This window comes from Rhinolophus ferrumequinum, chromosome 12, assembly GCF_004115265.2.
Source record: "Rhinolophus ferrumequinum isolate MPI-CBG mRhiFer1 chromosome 12, mRhiFer1_v1.p, whole genome shotgun sequence".
Lineage (NCBI taxonomy): Eukaryota > Metazoa > Chordata > Mammalia > Chiroptera > Rhinolophidae > Rhinolophus > Rhinolophus ferrumequinum.
The window spans coordinates 58923624-58941965 of record NC_046295.1 but is presented as its reverse complement, the minus strand read 5'-3'; the positions used below and the strand labels follow the sequence as shown (position 1 = coordinate 58941965).

At 37.1% G+C, this 18342-nt stretch overlaps 2 protein-coding genes across 4 annotated transcripts in view; one reads left to right on the top strand and one right to left on the bottom strand.

Moving 5' to 3' along the window:
• The window catches only part of ABCA1 (ATP binding cassette subfamily A member 1), a 122258-nt gene extending 117341 nt beyond the window's left edge, over positions 1-4917 (top strand). For all 3 annotated transcript variants that reach the window (XM_033122557.1, XM_033122555.1, XM_033122556.1), the window contains exons 48-50: positions 114-206; positions 861-1104; positions 1719-4917. In XM_033122557.1, the coding sequence (XP_032978448.1) occupies positions 114-206; positions 861-1104; positions 1719-1859 (478 nt within the window). In that variant the 3' untranslated portion in view covers positions 1860-4917. The remainder of the gene's footprint in view (positions 1-113; positions 207-860; positions 1105-1718) is intronic.
• Positions 4918-8768: 3851 nt separating this feature from the next.
• NIPSNAP3A (nipsnap homolog 3A) lies at positions 8769-17937 on the bottom strand. Its single transcript, XM_033123333.1, has 6 exons — positions 17760-17937; positions 15307-15517; positions 14207-14365; positions 12531-12680; positions 9716-9802; positions 8769-9623 (listed from the first exon to the last, which is right to left on the bottom strand). The coding sequence occupies exons 1-6, from the start codon at positions 17817-17819 to the stop codon at positions 9547-9549; spliced, it is 744 nt and encodes a 247-aa protein (XP_032979224.1). The 5' UTR covers positions 17820-17937; the 3' UTR covers positions 8769-9546.
• Between the last annotated feature and the right edge of the window lie 405 nt (positions 17938-18342).

Sequence of the window (18342 nt, the reverse complement as noted above, 5' to 3'; positions counted from 1 at the left end):
AATTATGCCCTGGGATACTGGGAATGTTTCTTTGAAATGCCAGATGTCACGGTGATATTCTAATGGTTACAGGAGCATCTCTCTCAAACTAAAACCTCACTGTTTTCCCACAGTATGGAAGAATGTGAAGCGCTTTGCACCAGGATGGCAATTATGGTCAATGGGAAGTTCAGGTGTCTTGGCAGTGTCCAACATCTGAAAAATAGGTAACAAAGATAATTTCTTTGGAATAGTGCCTGAGAAAGCTTTTATTTTATTTTATTTTTTTTTGGTGTGTATAAATGGTGGCTCTAGAATAAGGGGAAATAAACTGAACAAAATGGTATAGTGGGAAGAATGAGGGCTTTGAAGTCAAACAGAATTGTGTTCAAATTCTCCTTACCTTTTATTGTTTGTGTACTCTTGGACAAATTACTTAACCTTTCTGAGAGTCAATTTCCTAGGAATATTTACCTTCTAGCTTTGTTATATAGATGAAATCGAAAATTTTACACATGCCAGTATGGTTAGAGCATGGGCTTTGGAATCAAACACAAATGGGTCTACATCTGGCCCTACCACTTAGGAGCTCTACTATGGGCTAGTGACTAAGTCCCCAGGCTTGTTTCTCTGGAACATCCGTCAGGCTTCATAGGTCCAGGTGAGGATTAAATTAAATCACGTACCCAAGGCACTCAGCACGGCACCTCACATAGAATAGGTATTCAGTAAATGATAACTAGCTCCTCCTCTCAGATCTTTACTCTGGGTCTCTCAGGGACCTCTCTTTTTCGTGGCTCAAGTTGGGTTTTCGGGGTTAATTATTCTTTTGAGAAGTGTCCTGAGAATCTTCCATTTGGACTTCTTTTTTCTGCTTTCAGGTTTGGAGATGGTTATACAATAGTTGTACGAATAGCAGGGTCCAACCCTGATCTGAAGCCTGTCCAGGAGTTCTTTGGACTCGCCTTTCCAGGAAGTGTCCTAAAAGAGAAGCACCGGAACATGCTACAATACCAGCTTCCATCTTCATTATCTTCCCTGGCCAGGATATTCAGCATCCTTTCCCAGAACAAAAAGCGACTCCACATAGAAGACTACTCTGTTTCTCAGACAACACTTGACCAAGTAAGCTTTGAATATCAAAAATAGATTTATTTTTCAAGGTGAGGAGTCCTGCTCCCTTCTCCATCCCATTATGGGCCCTCGAGCAGTGTAGATGATCTGAGTTTGAATTTCCGATCTTCTACTAGCTGTGTTTTTTATTAAACCTCTGTGAATCTGAAAACGGAGATAACTCTCTACTTTAGAGTTATTGTGAGAACCGATTATATTAATAATCATCATTAACTACCATTTACTGAGTACCTGCCATGGGCCAGGCATTTTGCCAGGTGCATATCTGTTTAAATTAGATAACATCAAACATATCTTGGCACTTAGTAGGTATTCAGTCAACGTTAGTTTTCCTCCCACTTCCCTTTAATCCCTTACTGTATCAGCCAAAGTAAATAGATGATTGAACAGTTGGTGATTTGGGGATCAATATGTACGGTTTTTCAATTTTTAAATGGTGACATGCTTTTTCAAGAGTTCCCCCCTCTCCCAGTTTTCCAGTTAATCTAGTTTTGCAATCTTGTATTTTCCTACCTGACCTCACGTCCACCTAGGGAAAAACACAACTAGAATAAAGACAGAACAAGTCGAGAGGTATTGATACAGGCCCGTCTTTCTCCTGACAGGTATTTGTAAACTTCGCGAAGGACCAAAGCGATGATGACCACTTAAAGGACCTGTCTTTACACAAAAACCAGACAGTGGTGGATGTTGCAGTCCTCACGTCTTTTCTGCAGGATGAGAAAGTGAAAGAAAGTTACGTGTGAAGAATCCTGGTCACACAAGGTGACGGAAAAAAAAGGAGGAACTTGCCATTCCTTTGCACTGTGGGAAGAGCTCCAGAAGAAAATGCGGGACGTTTCTGCGGGAAGAAGTAAACTGGATACTGTACTGATACTATTCAATGCAATGCAATTCAATGCAATGAAAACAGAATTCCATTACAGGGGCAGTGCCTTTGTAGCCGATGTCTTGTATGGCTCTCCAGTGAACAAAAGACTTGAATTTAGTTTATAACCTTATACCTATGTGAAACTTGAGTATGGAACCCAGTGGACATATGGGTTTGAAATCATACATTTTTTTTTGTTCCTTTGTATTCTCACTGGGGGTTGCAACAGTAATTCATCAAGTAACCATGGCCAGTGATTACTTACCAAAATCAAAACGTATGCATGCACATCCTCACTCATGAAGCCGTGCCATGCCAGGAGACTGGTTACCCAGTGACATATCCATTGATGGCAATGAGTGTGCCAGAATTATCAGTGCCAAGTTGCTCAGAAGGCTCGGAGCACCATGGTGTGTCATGCACACTTTTGTGAAAGCTGCTGTGCTTAGAGTCTATCAGACATCATCAAATATCAGGTGACAAAATGGTGCAACGTGTGGAAGGAAAAGTCCTACTTTGGTTCCCCTGTTATTGAGTTGCTCTGGTGGTGGTAATATGCAAACTGTGGATGGCTCTAGACACATTAAACTTGGTTTCATTGTTACATTGTCCCTCGCTTGGAGCCATGGGTCACCAGGGTCATCTTTCTGGGACCCCGGTAAGAAGCGAAGAATGAGCAGCCACGTTTGTTGAGGCTGTAAGCTACTGAGGCCAGGGCATGGGATGCAAGAGATGTTGCGTTCAAACCTGGGGTTACCTGTGTCCACTTATCCTGTCTGCCAACATGGCACACTGTATCTCAAGATCTTGTTTGACACAAGTGTAGTATTACTTCTGGCTTTCAAAATTAATCTAGAAGATGAAAAGATGGAGTTGTGTTTTGCTGAAAACATTTGTACTTTTATTTGGAATTCTAAGTTCTGTCAGTGATTTCTGAAACCTTAGAATGGCCTAATTGCAGAAGTCCATGGCATAGAGGAATGTGGCCACACTTTCTTTTCTCATGTGAGTTTGCAGATGGATCATCTGACTAGTACCTAGTGACTGGAAAACAAATGTGATGGTCAAGCTCTCATGATATTATATTTAAGCTTCTTTAAGGTCCTTTAAAATACTCTTAATCTCAGTTCATTAACCAAGTATTTTTTGAGTCTATGTTATAGCTGAATGAGTATGTATGGATGGATGGGGTGAGGAGAAATTAAGTCTCAGATTTCCTGTGCCATGATAATCAGCTAACTGGTTTACAAATAGAGGTTGTTTTGTTGTGGTGGTTGTGGGAGCTCAATGAAAGCATATTGGGCAGCTCACTTTTTCAAAATAGCAACAATGCAAAAGTCAAGAAAATTTAAATGTGGTACGGGTCACAAGACGAAACAGTTGAATACTTTTACAGAGAAGACGGGTAGTCTGAAAACTCGTTGACCACGACAACTTGTGATCACGGCATTCAGTATATTCAAATAATTGGCTTTGAAGATCTCAGCCACCTCATTCTGACAATCTCATCCTTTTCATCTCTTCAATCACTAATCTCCCGTGAAAAAAATAAAAACAGCAAATGCCCTGGCATGAAGTATATTTCAGACTTTTCCAACCCAGTCTTATATTTTTAGTCAGTAAACACTTTAAGCATTCGTAAAATACTATTTTTTAATGTCATCTGTCTTGAGATAACAAAAATATGAGGGAATGACTGGTGAAGTTTAAGTGATCTTTCACTATCATTACCGTTTTCTAAAATTTAAATATTAACTCTAAGGGTATAAGATTTCAGATCTATTTCAAACTAATCTGTTTTTCTTTTAAAATTTACACAACATTATCACATAACTTGTTGATTGGAAAAGAAAAAGACTTTTAGAAATTAATGCAATATTGTTTTCCAGAATGATAGGTAAGTAATGAAGGTATACTTCCAATAACTAGAGATCATTATATTGATCTCTATATGAGATCATTGTATTTTATGGTATCTTTAATGATATAAAACTCATACGATAATTTAGTTTCTCGTTTAATATTTTTTAAAATCAAACTTGTTTTCCCATTTCATTAGAATCATGTTCAAATTCTCTATTATATTAAATCCATGCTCCTTTAATTACTCTGACTTCAAGGCCATATTTAAAAAAATCAAAAGTCACTGTGAGTTATTTTGGGGGGAGGGGGCGGGAAATACAATCTACAGTTTCAATATAGGTTTAAAAGGATCTCTTCTGAAGCTAGAAACAATCTACACTTACACATCGACATCGTTAATATTGTTACCTTTTAGACTATCCAAATAGTAATCTTTTAAATTTTCCTGTGTAAACCTAATTATAGTAGAAATTTTTACCAACTCTATATTCAAGTAAAATTTCTATATATTCCCTGTGGAAATGTAACTATGTGAGTTTCAAAAATTGTCAAGTGTTCAAAGATTTCTGCTTTTGCTTCTTTTGGACACCTTGGAAACCTTATTAACAACTGTGAATACAAAAAACATGATGGAAAACAATAACAAAGCCCTCTATACATAAACACCCAGCACAGTTCATTGTTTAAAAAACAACCAAACCTCAAACTACTGTATTTCAATATCTGTACTGAAAGCAATGCATTGTGACTATTAAGTGTTGCACATCATTCATTCACTGTATAGTAAACATTGACTAAAGGGATTTGTTTGTTTTCTTCTCATGGTTGTATATATTAGGAATTTTTTTTTTCCCAAAGAGCCATGTGTCATATAATATTGAACCACTTTGATATTGAGATATTAATTTGTACCCTTGTTACAATTTACTAGTAATAATATAGTACTATAGTAATACTGCTCTAATTCTGTTTAAAATTGTTGCATCCCTTTTACAGAATGTTTATATTTCCATAAGGATTAAGTATTCTATTCTCCCTTCTTATACCCTCGGATGAAACTATGTTTTTGGTTTTTTCTTTATCATTGGCCTTTCATCCCAAGCACTTTATGTTGTCTGTAATGGGATATATTTTTGCACTGGAATATCTGAGAATTGCAAAACTAGACAAAAGTTTCTCAATAGATTTCTAAGTTAAATCATTTTCATTAAAAGGCAAAAAGAGAAAAAAAATTTGTATTGTCTATAACTTTATATGAAGTATTAAAGGCATATTTCTATGTTGTAATGAGTCATGAAATAAAGCTGTGACGGTTCTTTTGGTCTAGACAAATTTATTTTCATGCATTCGTAGCACCACCTACTGTTAAAGCTATTTGGCTCTAAAGTAGAAATTTTTGAAAAGGGTAAATGACGTGTTAATCCCAAAGGAAAACTAAGGGGACAACCTGGAAATTTTAAAAAGGGTGTTTTGCACTTTCCTGATTCAGCTAAGAAAGTAACTGATACTCAGTGTCGTGCAAGGCGGCCTGCGGGGTCTCTGGTCCCGTTTCCCACATAAGAACGCAGGACATGGTGAGGCCAAAAAGGCACACCCACGGAACCATAGGTAGGGTAGTCATACCACTATAGTCTTGCTGGCGGCTGGGTTGGAGACACAGGAAGCAGGAGCCACACTGTCTGTAACCTGCCGTCCACTTCTCTGCAATCGGCAACCTGCACTCCACCGTGCTAACTGCAATCCGCGCTTGCCAGCCCAGCCACCATCTTCTTGCTAGCCCCCATTTTCTGCTAGCATAGCCACAGCAGTTATATTAGTGGCCAATGGCTCAATGGTTACAGCTGACGGCCAACCAGCCACAGCTGACGGCCATCTGCTACCTGAGCTAGCACCTTTCCACATGAGGCCGAGAGCCTGGAAGCTGCTCTCTGGGGTTCTGTCCCCACATTCAGTTTGAAAGGTTTTTAGATAAATTTACTCTGCTTAATGATTATGAAGCTGGGAGATCTCTGAAAATACTCTGTCTCTAAGCCTATTTAATACAAACCTCATTTCTTCATTTGGTATTGGGAAGCTACAAAAGCAACCTTCAGTGCTCTTTTGCTTATTCAACCAAAAAATACAAGTACACAGTCTGGCAAGTGTACTGGCCAGATGCTGGGCATGGTGGCAAGGGCAAGCATGCAGGGAAGATAGAAAAGTGTGAGCAGAGAGATGATACTGAGACTAATATCAGAGGTGCCTTCCCTTAATCCTGTAGAAAGTGCTGTGCAATCTATGCCGGAGATTATGTAGTGCTCTGATGGAAACATGTGGATGTATTTTTCACAGCTAATTAACAATCAGTCTCAGAAACGAGGCCTGTTTATTTCAGTACTTGAAGAGCACCAGTCAAACAGCCCCTATTAGGCAGCACACTGGAGTTGTGGCTCTATTGGTGACCTCTTCTGAACGGCTGTGATGACTCCTAGCGAGCAGTCCTTTGCCTAAGGTATGGATCTTAGCTTTGTGTGCACCTGGCTGACCACTTGTCATCAGCATCACAGCTTAGTCCTTCCCCCCTGAAGTTCACGTTACAGTGACTTCAATGAAATGGGTAGAAAACTGTTTCTTTGTGAAAAATCACCACTGAGGGAGAGAAAAGAAAAGCCTATTTAAACATTTAGATTAAAAACAACAACAACAAAAATACCTTTTCCAAGTATTTACTGTGTTGTCAGGAACTTCATTTAATCCTCAACTAATACCTCTCCTAGAAGGTAAGGTGTACCATTTGACATGAGTAAATTGTGACTCAGAGGATATGGAACTGGTCCCGTTACATGGCTCGTCACTGGCAAAGGGGTCTTTTCGGTGAAGTTGGGTATCACTTAAAATTGTCCTGATCGGTTCGGCATCATTATACAATAATTTAACAAATATTTATTGAACTCTGTTGTGTGCCAGATGCTTTTTGAGGTTCTGGGGATGCAGTGTTGAAAGAAGAACAATTTCTGCTCTAATGAACTTAAATTTCAGTGGAGAAATTATATTCACATTCACAATGGCTGTGTGGACAAACAAATGTAATTAATGTAAACAGCAGTAGTAGATGCCAAGAAGATGAAACACGTAATGGGTTAACGATGGGGAAATCAGAGACAGCCCGTCTGAGGAGTGACTAAGCTCAGATCTGAATAAAAGGAGCAGGAGCCGATGAAGGTTGGCAGGAAAAACATTCCTGGAAGAAAGGGTGCCTGGTACAAAAGCCCCAAGTGGGAAAAAGCTAGGCAAGTTGGGGAGTGGGGGAGAGAATTCCACTGTCTCTGGAGTGGGAGGGAATAGACACAGAGCTGCTGGAACCAGAGCTCGGAGAGCCTTGCAGGCCATTTGAAAGTAGCTGGATTTTATTATTAGTGCAATGAGGAGCCACTGGAAAGTTTTAAACACGGTACTGGTTTGGCCTAATCTCTGTTTCAGAAAGAATGGTGGCTGAGTGGGAAGAAAGAACAGCAGGGAGGCTAAGTAAGAGATGATGGTGGATTCGGCAAGGGTGGTAGTGACAGACAGAGGGAAGAATATAACATTCAGGCTCTATTTTAGAGTTAGAACCAACAGGACCTGCTGTGGGCAGCATGTAGGGGATGAAGGAAATAGCTATCAAGGTGACTTCAAGTTGTTGACCCAAACCAGGTAGGTGGTTGTGTTAAAAAGGCCATTGGTGTTTCAGACTGGAGCTCTGAGGCAAAGATGGGAAAGAAGATAAAAATGTGTGAATCACTAGCACATATATGGCACTTAAGCCTTGGGACTGAATTAGCTTATCTAGAGAGTGAAGAATACCCTTAAGCCCTGAGACCCTATCACATTCAGAAGAGGAGCCAGTAAAGGAAACAGAGGGACTAGCCAGTGAGGAGCAGGAAAACCTGAGTATGATGCCATAGATCAGGGGTGTCCAAACTGCAGCCCCGCGGGCCGATCCATTTTTTATTGGCCCGCAGCAAATTCCAAAAATATATTTAGTTTACTTAAATAAACCAGGTGAGGCAATACGTACTTCACCTCGAGTGAGCGGCCCGGCTGTTTGTGTATTTTACCGCATAGGGCCCTTGGTGAAAACCGTTGAAAAAGGTTTGGACACCCCTGCCATAGATTGACACTCAGAATCGAGGGTTTCAGGAAGGCGGAGGTGGTCAACTGTATCCAATACTGCTGAGTAGATGAGGAGGGTAAAGGTGGCGAGAGACCATTGAATTTGGTAAGATAAAGGTCCTTAGTGACCCTCAGACGAGTCACTTGAGCAGACTGACAAGGATGTAGGCCTGTGGGGATTGGGCTCAAGGAAGTTGAAGCGGTAAGGAAGGGAAGATGGTGAATATACACAACTACAGATAGTTCTGCTTCCAGGGGAAGTAGAAAACATGACAATAGCTGGATTATAAAACTTTTATTTGGATTCTTGTCTGTTAATAGTATAGACTACACCTGAACACCATCTTACCTTTCCTCTCTGATTTTTTCATTTTGTTTTTTAATCCTTTAGACATTTCTTCTATCAGGAGCCTTACACACAGTACGTTGTCCAAATTCCCCTTAGTTAATTCATTATTTACTCTTTTACATTTACAATATGTTTTAGAATGAAAAATACTATAGCTGTAAATACAGACTGTCAGGAGAGATTGGAAGTACCAAGCCTAGTTTTAGAAGGCAGAGACACTCAACTAAAATGGAATTTAAAGATGTTTAAAGGAAAACCTTGGAATGTCTGTGGTGGTACTAAAGAAACTCTCCTTCTGGGCTTACTATCATGCTGTTTTCTTAATGTAACTTAACATTTACAATAAAGTTGCTAAATTATTAATGCGTCACTACCTTGTGGCAACACAGTAAAGACTCCAGAGAAGATAATATAAATATAAAACGCAAAAAAAAAAAAAAATTTCAGAATGGATATGTAGGCTTTTATTAGGGCAAGCGTTTCTATAACCATAAAATCTCTTTAATACAAATAGATGTCCAAGTATCTTTGTTAAACAGTGACCCAAAATGAACAAAAGTTAATAAAATCAACTACAAATGAACACATTTCAGCATATAAAACAGGTCTTCTGAAGTTTTTTTAACAGAGACCTAATTACATTATTTTCCAGATTATAGTGAATAATAATGTGAAAACCATAATACAGATGACATAGGTGATACTGTACTTTCCCAAGGTAGAAAAATATTGTTTGATATAATATTCTTATGAATCCAATTGATATCACAAAATAAATTTTACTGCAAAATTTCTTTTAAATCTCAAAAAGCAGACATAACGGAAATACAGACATTGCGTGAAAATAATTGTAAAATATTGTCAGGCACATAAGTGTAGAAACATTATTGAAACATAAGAAAAAGCTATAAAGCGAAGGGTTGTCAAAATAGAGAATAAGAGATCTTCTGCAAGAAATGAAAACTCAACATCATGAAGTAGATAGCGGCAGCTATCTCTAATGTATCATAGCTATAGAAATGCCATGGGGAAAATAAACAGAGCTATTTCCTGAGGTGCTAAAGACAAAGAGCACAAGTGGCTTTAAAAATGCAGACACATTGTGAATTAACTTACCACCTTCTTCAAATAAAAGTGAGAACCTCTTGGGAGAATTTAAACAACATTAGCAGATACATCTTATGGCCATTCATGAAATGCTCCCTGTTTCAGTGGAAAACTATTTCAGTGGTGAAAATGACGTAGGAATCAGGAACATATTCTGCTGAGACACTAGGTAATTGACACTTTCCCGCACTGGAAAAAAAGATTGTATAAGAAGGCATCTAAAATTATTGACTATATCAAATGTGTCCTAGGAGTAATCCATGCCTCGTGAAGTAGCTTACCAGCTGCCACGATTCTGGGGTCCTCATGGGACTGATGTCTCCCAGCTGCACGGCTGTCTGCACTCTCATTCCACCAAAGAACATGAACTGCAGAAATAAACCAAAAATAGACTTGAAAGACCACGGCGTTACTACAAGTAGGAAACACAGAAAAATTAATCAGAAACATTAAGGCTTATTCTTTAAATTGAAATAGCAAGTATGAAAAGGTAAAACGAAGTATGTTTGTGGTAAGATTTCAGAGGGGTCAGAGATTTGGAAGAGGTATTTATAAATAATCCAACTGGCTTTATAGATGAAGAAACAGGAAGCTGGAGAGGGGAAGTAAAGTAATGCAGCTAAAGACACTATCAAAACTAGACCCAGGTTTAGTTACTTTCTACTACATTTTACTTATTTTTAAAAAAGGAAGATTATAAAAAATTGCGCTTATTACTAAAAGTGTGGATGATACACAGAAGAAAATAAAAAGTAGCATAATCTTAGCTTCCCAGAGAAAGTCTCTACTAATATTTAGTGTATTTTCCTTAAAAAAAAAAATACAAGTAAAATATAATTAGGGTCTTACTGATACATGTTGTATATGATGTACATGAACGTGTGTTATGTACCATACCTTGTGTCATACCAAATGGTTTGCTTATTGTAAACAATGCTGACATAAATTTCCCTACAGCAGCCCGACATGTGTATCCATAATAATATTGACAACAACTACTACTAACATTTTTTGGAAGCTTACTACGTGCCAGGCCTATGTCAAAGCATTTTGCGTGATTTATCTCAGTCTTCATACATAATAATCTTAGCTGGTAGGTTATTATTATCATTTTATCGATGAGCATTGTAAGCACAGGAAGGTTCGAGTAACTCACTCAACATCACCAAGTTGTAAGTGGCATAGTTGTGATTCAAACCTAAACAGTCTGGATCTGATTATTTACTCAAAATAAACGCCTAAAATTCAAAGTAAGAGGATCAAGGAGTATATCTTATACATACTTATGTATGTACAGTATACATATTATACAATGTCCTTTAGAAATGAAATACTGATTTATACTGAGCATATTCTCCTCCAATGCTGAGAATGAATTTAAGATTAAAAAGTGTGCACACACTTTCAGTTTTATCTTATAAAAGTTTTACATGTCCATTATAGAAAATTAAAATAGAGACTTAATAAACATTAATCTCAGCACTCAAATGACCACTATATATTTTACATCCTTTGAAACTTCCTTCCTATATAATTGAACACAGCGACACACCTATGCATATTTCCTAGAATACTGGCAAAAACAATTTAAAAATTAGGGGTGTTTATTTATATTGCCAAACTTATTTTGGGGGAAGAGTAAGCCAATGTGAATACCACACAGTATGAGGAATTATTGTATCCCATCCTATCTCATACTGTATCTATATAATGTCTTTACTAGCTGAAAAAAGGCATCTCGTTATTAATTTAATCTGTGTCTTCTTTAATATATATTTAGCCATCATCTGTATGTTTACCTTTGCATAAGTTTTCATTTTTCATTTTGCTTTTGAATTTCATTTATGGTGTTTTGGGGCATGCAGAAAGATGGAGCCTTTTTATAATAAAATTGTCAGTGAATTTGTTTTCTTCATCGTTTCTTCATTTGCCTTTTGGCTTAGAAATATAGTTCTCATCCATGTTATTAAATAAATTAATCTATATTTTATTTTAGTAATTCTATTCCTTCTTCGTTCTGCATTAAAATCTATAACCATTTGAATTTTATTTTAGCATACGGTGTGAGATAGATACATAATAATTGTCATAATTTTTCCCTTCATGTATTTTCCAGCTTGTAAATATATTTTTCTATATACTGAATATTTTGTTAGGATCTATTAGTAGAAGTTAAATTTCTAGGTAAAGATCAGAAACTCAGCTTTGAATACGTTAGGTTTGAGATGTCTCCGGGACGTTCAAGGAGGGAAGTAAAGGAGGCAAATGGATATAATCAGTCTTTTAAATATTTTATTAGCTATTCTTAGTCATTTATCCTTCCAGAGAAATTTTATACACTTCTGTTTAGAGTCTGCCACAAAAAAACTCTCTGAAATTCTGACTGAAATAGCTTTTAAGAGTTAAATGCCCCAAATAGGTGTTTATTAAATAAAGTATATATACTTATCTGTCTATCTGATGTATATACTTGCACTAGAGTATTAAAAAGTCATTATTAACCATGCATATGCATATTTTTGGCATATGTGTATAAATAAAGTAATGTTTTGGTCTTGTTCCTATGTCATTCATATATATGTACATGAATATACACATGAATGACATAGGAATACAGAGACCAAAATGTTGACTGTATTATCATTAAGTAGTGGGAAATGTCTATTGCCCCCTTTGGGCATGTCCATGTTTTCAGTATTTGTAAAAATATGCAATACTTTTTCATTCAGAGATAAACTCTTAACCCCAAATAATGTTATTTTAAAAAAAAAACAATAAAAAGTATATTAAGAGGGAAAAAAAGATAAAAAGAACAGATATTTTCTAGAGGCTCTGCAGATTTTATCATTTTGATGTATCATGGAAAACAGCAGTTCAGCATTTGAAAAAGGCTTCAAAAGGTGTTAACATTCAAAATAAATAAGAAGAAAACAGGTGTTTACAACACTTAAAATTACAAAAAAAAAAAAAACCCTAAAATTTGGCAATAAAAATGAAAATACGTGTCACAATGAAAAAGATAGACAAACTAACCCCAGGAACTTAGTAGTTCACTAATATCTTTTGTAATTTCATAGATAGAATGGACAACCGTACCTCTGTTGAGGGCTCCATATTCTGTGTGGAAAACGCCAACTAGTTTCGAGTAGCCTAGATTGACATGGGCATTGACTGCCCTTTTAAATGCGTCACCCCACAGAGCTGGTCCACCTGGTTTCATCTGAAAAGTAACCAGCTCATAGACTCCTAGAGTAGGGAGAAAAATAATTATTTTACACAAGATATTTAAGAAATTTCTAATCAGGTTACTATGGTTCCAGTGGAAGGCTAATGTACATACACAGATATGGAGGATCATACACGTACACATTCATATGGACATATTTATGAATTCTTTGCATTATTTTTCTGTGCTTTTATGTTTATAAAGTCCTTGTCCATGGTTAAGGGTCAGTTTTTAAGCTTATCATACAAAGCAAAAAGGAAGCTGTATCTAGCTATTATCTGAAATATTTTTAATCTATAAAATTTGTCAATAAAACAAATATTGAGAATTCATAATAGGATTAGGATTTTTGAGCTTCCCGAGTCTACACTTTTAGATAAGAAATGAGTAAGAAACGTATTTTCTGATCTATTTTTCCTTCTTTCCAATTTTGAGAGGAAGTATTTTTTTTTTTGTATAATTTCTCCCTATAGGATTCCATTTCTAACAGTAACAGCAAGTAAACAATGTAATATCTGAAATTTTGAGGGGGAAAAACAAACAAACAAACAAACAAACAAAAAAACCCTAAAAAAATTGAAGGAGATGGTTTTATTATTCCTAAATATCCAGGTTAACAGTTGAAAAGCATTTTACCTTCTGGTAAAAAGTATGGTGCCGATAGAAAGAAAGAAACTAGGGGACGAGAAGATTTGAGAAGTAAAACAAAAAAGTATAAAGTTACTAGAGAATTATGAACAACAGGGGAAAAGAACCAAGATTCGACACTGTTCTAGAAGCCACTTAGTTCATTTCGGTAAAGCTGAAAGCTGAGGGGAAGTCTAGGTGAACAACAATCCAAATAAGACTTTTCAAACCTCTTGTAATCTAAGATACATTACAGAATTTAGATTATGGGGAAAATAAATTTCAAATACAAATAAATAAATAAAAATTGAAATTAGTTTATGCTATTTAAAAATCTGACTTTTGTTTAAAACTAGGTTGAGATAAATATTTCTTTAGGTCAGCAAGAAAGTGAAATCAGCAAGAGAAGACAAATCTTTAGTAATTCTTTTCAAACTGAGAAATAAGAAAGAGGAATACAAAAAGTTAAACTATAGTAACAGAGCTTAACAGTTCAAGTTAATTCATTCCCTTCAGTCAGTCAGTCTTATAAGCAAAGATATACTTAATATCTTAAGATTAGTTGTAATTTGTGAAAAAAAAATACTATGACAAAATTTTATACACTATCCTTCACCTACCTATAAATGTTTTCTCTGCTCCAAATCCCCAGCTTTTCAAATTTTACTCCCAGGTCAACTTTTTGTATTCACACCTAACTTTAAGAGCTTTTCCAAGTTGAAAAAACATGATTTAATGCTCATTGTTTTAATGATAAGCAAAAAGCTCAAATTCATTTTCATCTCTATAATCACAACATATTCCTACCTGAAACAAAGGATAATTTTATTCTTTTTCTTTGAAACCTTAGTTTTTATAGCTTCAAATGCTTAGTATTTTCTTCATCAAAATTCAAAGTGACTAAGAGGGAAGGACTTACCTTCTTTTGCAGGCTTTTCTAATTTGCACCATGGCACTAGATAAGTAATCTCACTCTCTTGTTTATCAATAAGAGCCAAATTTGGAATGAGAAATTGTTCTTGCCATTCCTTATCTTTGGCCAAGGCTTTCCGAACTTCAGTTCGATGAGTAAAATTATCTATGGGAAGAAAGGGAGTAAGAGAAATAAAAGTTTTTTATTTAAAATCACCTAGACCTTTTATGGGATTTTATTCAATTCAGCAGATGTTCATTGGGGCCACCTAAGAACAGTGTTATATCACTGGAGATACAGGGAATAAAAAAAAAGTGACATCTTTCCCCACATTCCTCATGATCTAAATGAAATTATTAAAAGTTCTCCAGATATCATCAAATCCTGATGTAGACTTCACAAAGATTTGACACCGGAGTAACAAATACTCTGGGGATTCCTGTTACCTATTCTCCTTCCTCTACTAAAATAGGGGTAGTTCAGCTTCAGTACGGGGATAACTCTGATTCCTCTGCCTTTCCGGAGAGCAGCAAAATGATAGTGAATGCTCTGAAAACCTGGGGTGCACAGATGAAACAAATGTGGTTCCCTAAACATAACAAATCATTAAATCTCAGAATTGGGTGATGCCTCGAAGTTAACCATCATCCTTATCAACTTATACTGCCCTCAGGCCCCTACATGTTTTAATTGTTTCCACAAAAATCCTGATATCCAGCAGTAGCTTCAACAGTAAGTAAAAATAATTCCTCCTTTTGTGATCTTAACCCGCTGGGGCTCTTATGATCAATGCTTTAAATTTTTCATAAATTATCTTTATAATGAACCATTCTCTAAATTTTCTGAGAATTAAAATCTAGTTCACAATTTTATTATTTGAAATAAGAGATGCCATTCATGATAACGATTTGAGCACGGTGTTGTTAGAGGTATACCATTGGGAAGAATAATCAATGGATTTTCCTTCTTGTTTTTTTGTTGTTGTTCTGCTTTTTAAGTTTAATTTAACCTGTGTGTATTTATAGTAACAGATCCAAGAACCAAGTCATGTGTAACATTTAACAGAATGAAAATCTGTACTGAATATTTAAGCTGATGATTCATACCATACTTCCAAATATGAAACGCTTTATTCACTCTGCCTCCAAATTCTACACTCCAGTATCCAACCAATTCAGAGTGAGCTGTCCGAAGACGTACGTTTTTCTTAAAATTTTCCAGAAACTCATTCATCTTTGAAGGTTTAAGGAAGTAAGTACGGAATTCATAGAACGTTCCATTGTATTGTCTGGGGCCTGTAGCAAAAGATGAGCACACCTGAAGAAAGATAAAGAAATTTAAATTTTGGGAAGGTAGAGTTTATAATACGTTACAACCAAATCTGAATTCGGAAACAAGGGACACTCATTAGACTCATAATCCATGTTTGTACCTCTGATGTCCTCTGCCCAAAGACATTTGTTTAAAGTGATGTCAATAAAGATAACTACTCTTAAGAATGCTGAATATATAGCTACCGTCTCCTACCTGGGGTCCACCAGAGCCACCTTTTCAGGAAAAGTTAATCGAAGGCACCGGGGGTCTTAATCAGTCCCTTACCCAAGAACTACAATTAGGATTCTAATATATTTACAAATGTTTTACCTTATTTAGTCAATATTCTATTTTTAGTCAATACTACATGTGTTACAGTTATGCATTTAAGTGAACTTTATAAAATATGCAGGCATGATAAAAATGTGTTTACTGGTGGAAAACTCTTGAGTTTTTGTAAAAATGGAAATCACTGTTCAGGTTGAAGTACTTCCTAAATCCAAGGAAGTGGATTACTGGTTAAAGAAAAAAAAAAAAGGACTGGAATGTAACAAATGTGAAAGGAAGCTATCATCTATCGAATTGCATTATAAAATGGTAGTAGGCTGTATGAATGCTATCAGAGAAAAATCAATAGGCCAGAATCGTCTGAATCATTATTAGGTTTAATTACAGATGCAATGTGAAGAAGGGCGTTTAATTTATCCAATTATAACAGGTTGATGGAAATATCCTTAAGGACCATTAATTCTTTTTGTATTAGTCAGTTACTCACTATATAAATTTTTGTTCTAATTTGTTCCAAGTCTGAGTGAAGTTAAAATTTTAGATAGGAATGTCCTGCTAGAAATTATCCTCTGTGTATTTATATGTGTGTGTGTACACATACACACTCATATGGTATTTGGGTTTACAAATCCATCTTATTGTAGGTTTGGTTATTACCTGCCAATTTTCTGAAGCTGATTAATCAGAATTACCTATTAAAAGTTTTGGTACAAACACAATATGAACAAATTTTGGGCTTATACTGACTATATGGTATGTCAAATGAAACTAGGAGACTACTTCCTCTGACATATTTTTGGTTAAAATACACACACAATTGTCTATGTATTTTATTTAGTTGTGTAAAATATCATAATTCTAATTATCTCCTTGAGTCCATTCTACTCATGACTACTAAAGTTATGTTCCTATTGCCCAAGTGTCGAAGCTTCCCTGAAGAGCAGGTGTTCCCACCAAAAACAATTGCAGCTACTACTACTTTTGCTTGACATGCTTTTTGTGTCATTTTAACTAAATTCTAATAAGAGAATGTTATGCAAATAAACAACTGCTTAGCAGTATAGTTTAAAAAGTACCATAAATAAAATACATCAGAAAATGGGACAATGAGGGTATTCGTTAACAACTGCTTTTTGCAAGTTGATTTCCAGGGAATCTGTATTTGGAAACAAATACGTGGTCAAAGGCACATATTTTTGACTTTCACAGGAGAAACAGTAACAGGGGAAGCCAAGTGAAAGGTTAAACAGCAGTGAGATGTGTGTTTGCTTGGGGGGAGGTGATTTTTGTTTCATGCCAGAAAGTAAAATTACGCTGACGGAATCATGAGTGATTCAGGCTTCCTTCTGCTCAAGTTCGGGCTCATTTTTGGCACCAATCATTTATGAGAGAACTTTAGGTCGACATTTATAAAGTCAAAGTTCAGAATGAAGTTGTGAGGAATCCTTGGCCCAGCCCCATTAGAGAGAGAATCAGAATGATACAGACTGTATCGCTAATCTTGGGTGAAAGGGCCATTAAAGGCTTTTCTTCAGTCTTTACCAGTCTCTAGGTTAAACCTCTTACTCTCCTGTCCACAGAGAAAGGAGGAAAGTCTAAACATCGAAAGGAAAAACATCTCTGGTTAGATTGACAGATTAAGCAAATGCCCAACAGTTAAGGCTGAATCACAAAAATCTGTCCTGTACATTTTTCCCATCTAAGGCTAAATGAGTTTGTTATCATCGTATTTGCTACGAGATTCCTGACCCTGCCTGGCTTGGGCACCCACGGACGGACACAGCGAGCTGCAGGGCTGGGCCCACGAGCCGGGTGGGCGTGTGCGCGGGGAATCAAGTGGGGGCGCGCGAGCCGGTGGGCGAGAGATCCCGGTGGGCGCATGCGCGGGCCCGCGCGCTTCCAGCAAACGCCCCTCCCTGGCTCAGGAAATGGCTGGGCGCGTCCCCACAGCGGGTACCTGAGGCACAAGCGTCCGTGCGGCCAGAGCCTTAGTTAGGCTGCTTCGGACAACAAGCATGATGAGGCGTGGAGTGCTGAGAAGGGCAGCCAGCCGGTATTTTTTAGTCGATTCCTTTTCTTTTGACTTCGCGACTGGGAAGGAGAAGCGACTGGACAACTGGCAGACGCAGGCTCGGGGCGGGGCTCGGCGGATATAGCTCCGCCCCCGGTGCCCCGGAGGCGTGGCCGGACCGCCCAATCCTCTCGATGTCCGGGCGCTTTAGGTGTTAGCTTGGACACTTGGGTTCCCCTTTGTTTCCTCCAACATTCTAAGCCCAAAAGTCAGAAGTGACGTTGGAGTTAGCTGAATGCTGAGGTCATTCCTGTACCTACTTTCTGAGCCCATCACCTCAATTCCCATGTGCAATTCGTAAAAGGTGGTGTGTAGAGTGCGAGTGGGTATGTCCACTGCGAAGGAAGTATGGATGCGTGCATGCGTAATGCTTTGCATTTAAAATCGTGGGTTATTGCCAGGTTAAGTTTTATTCGATATGTACATACAGCTGAAGACCACGGGGACTTCATTTTCTTGATTAAATGCC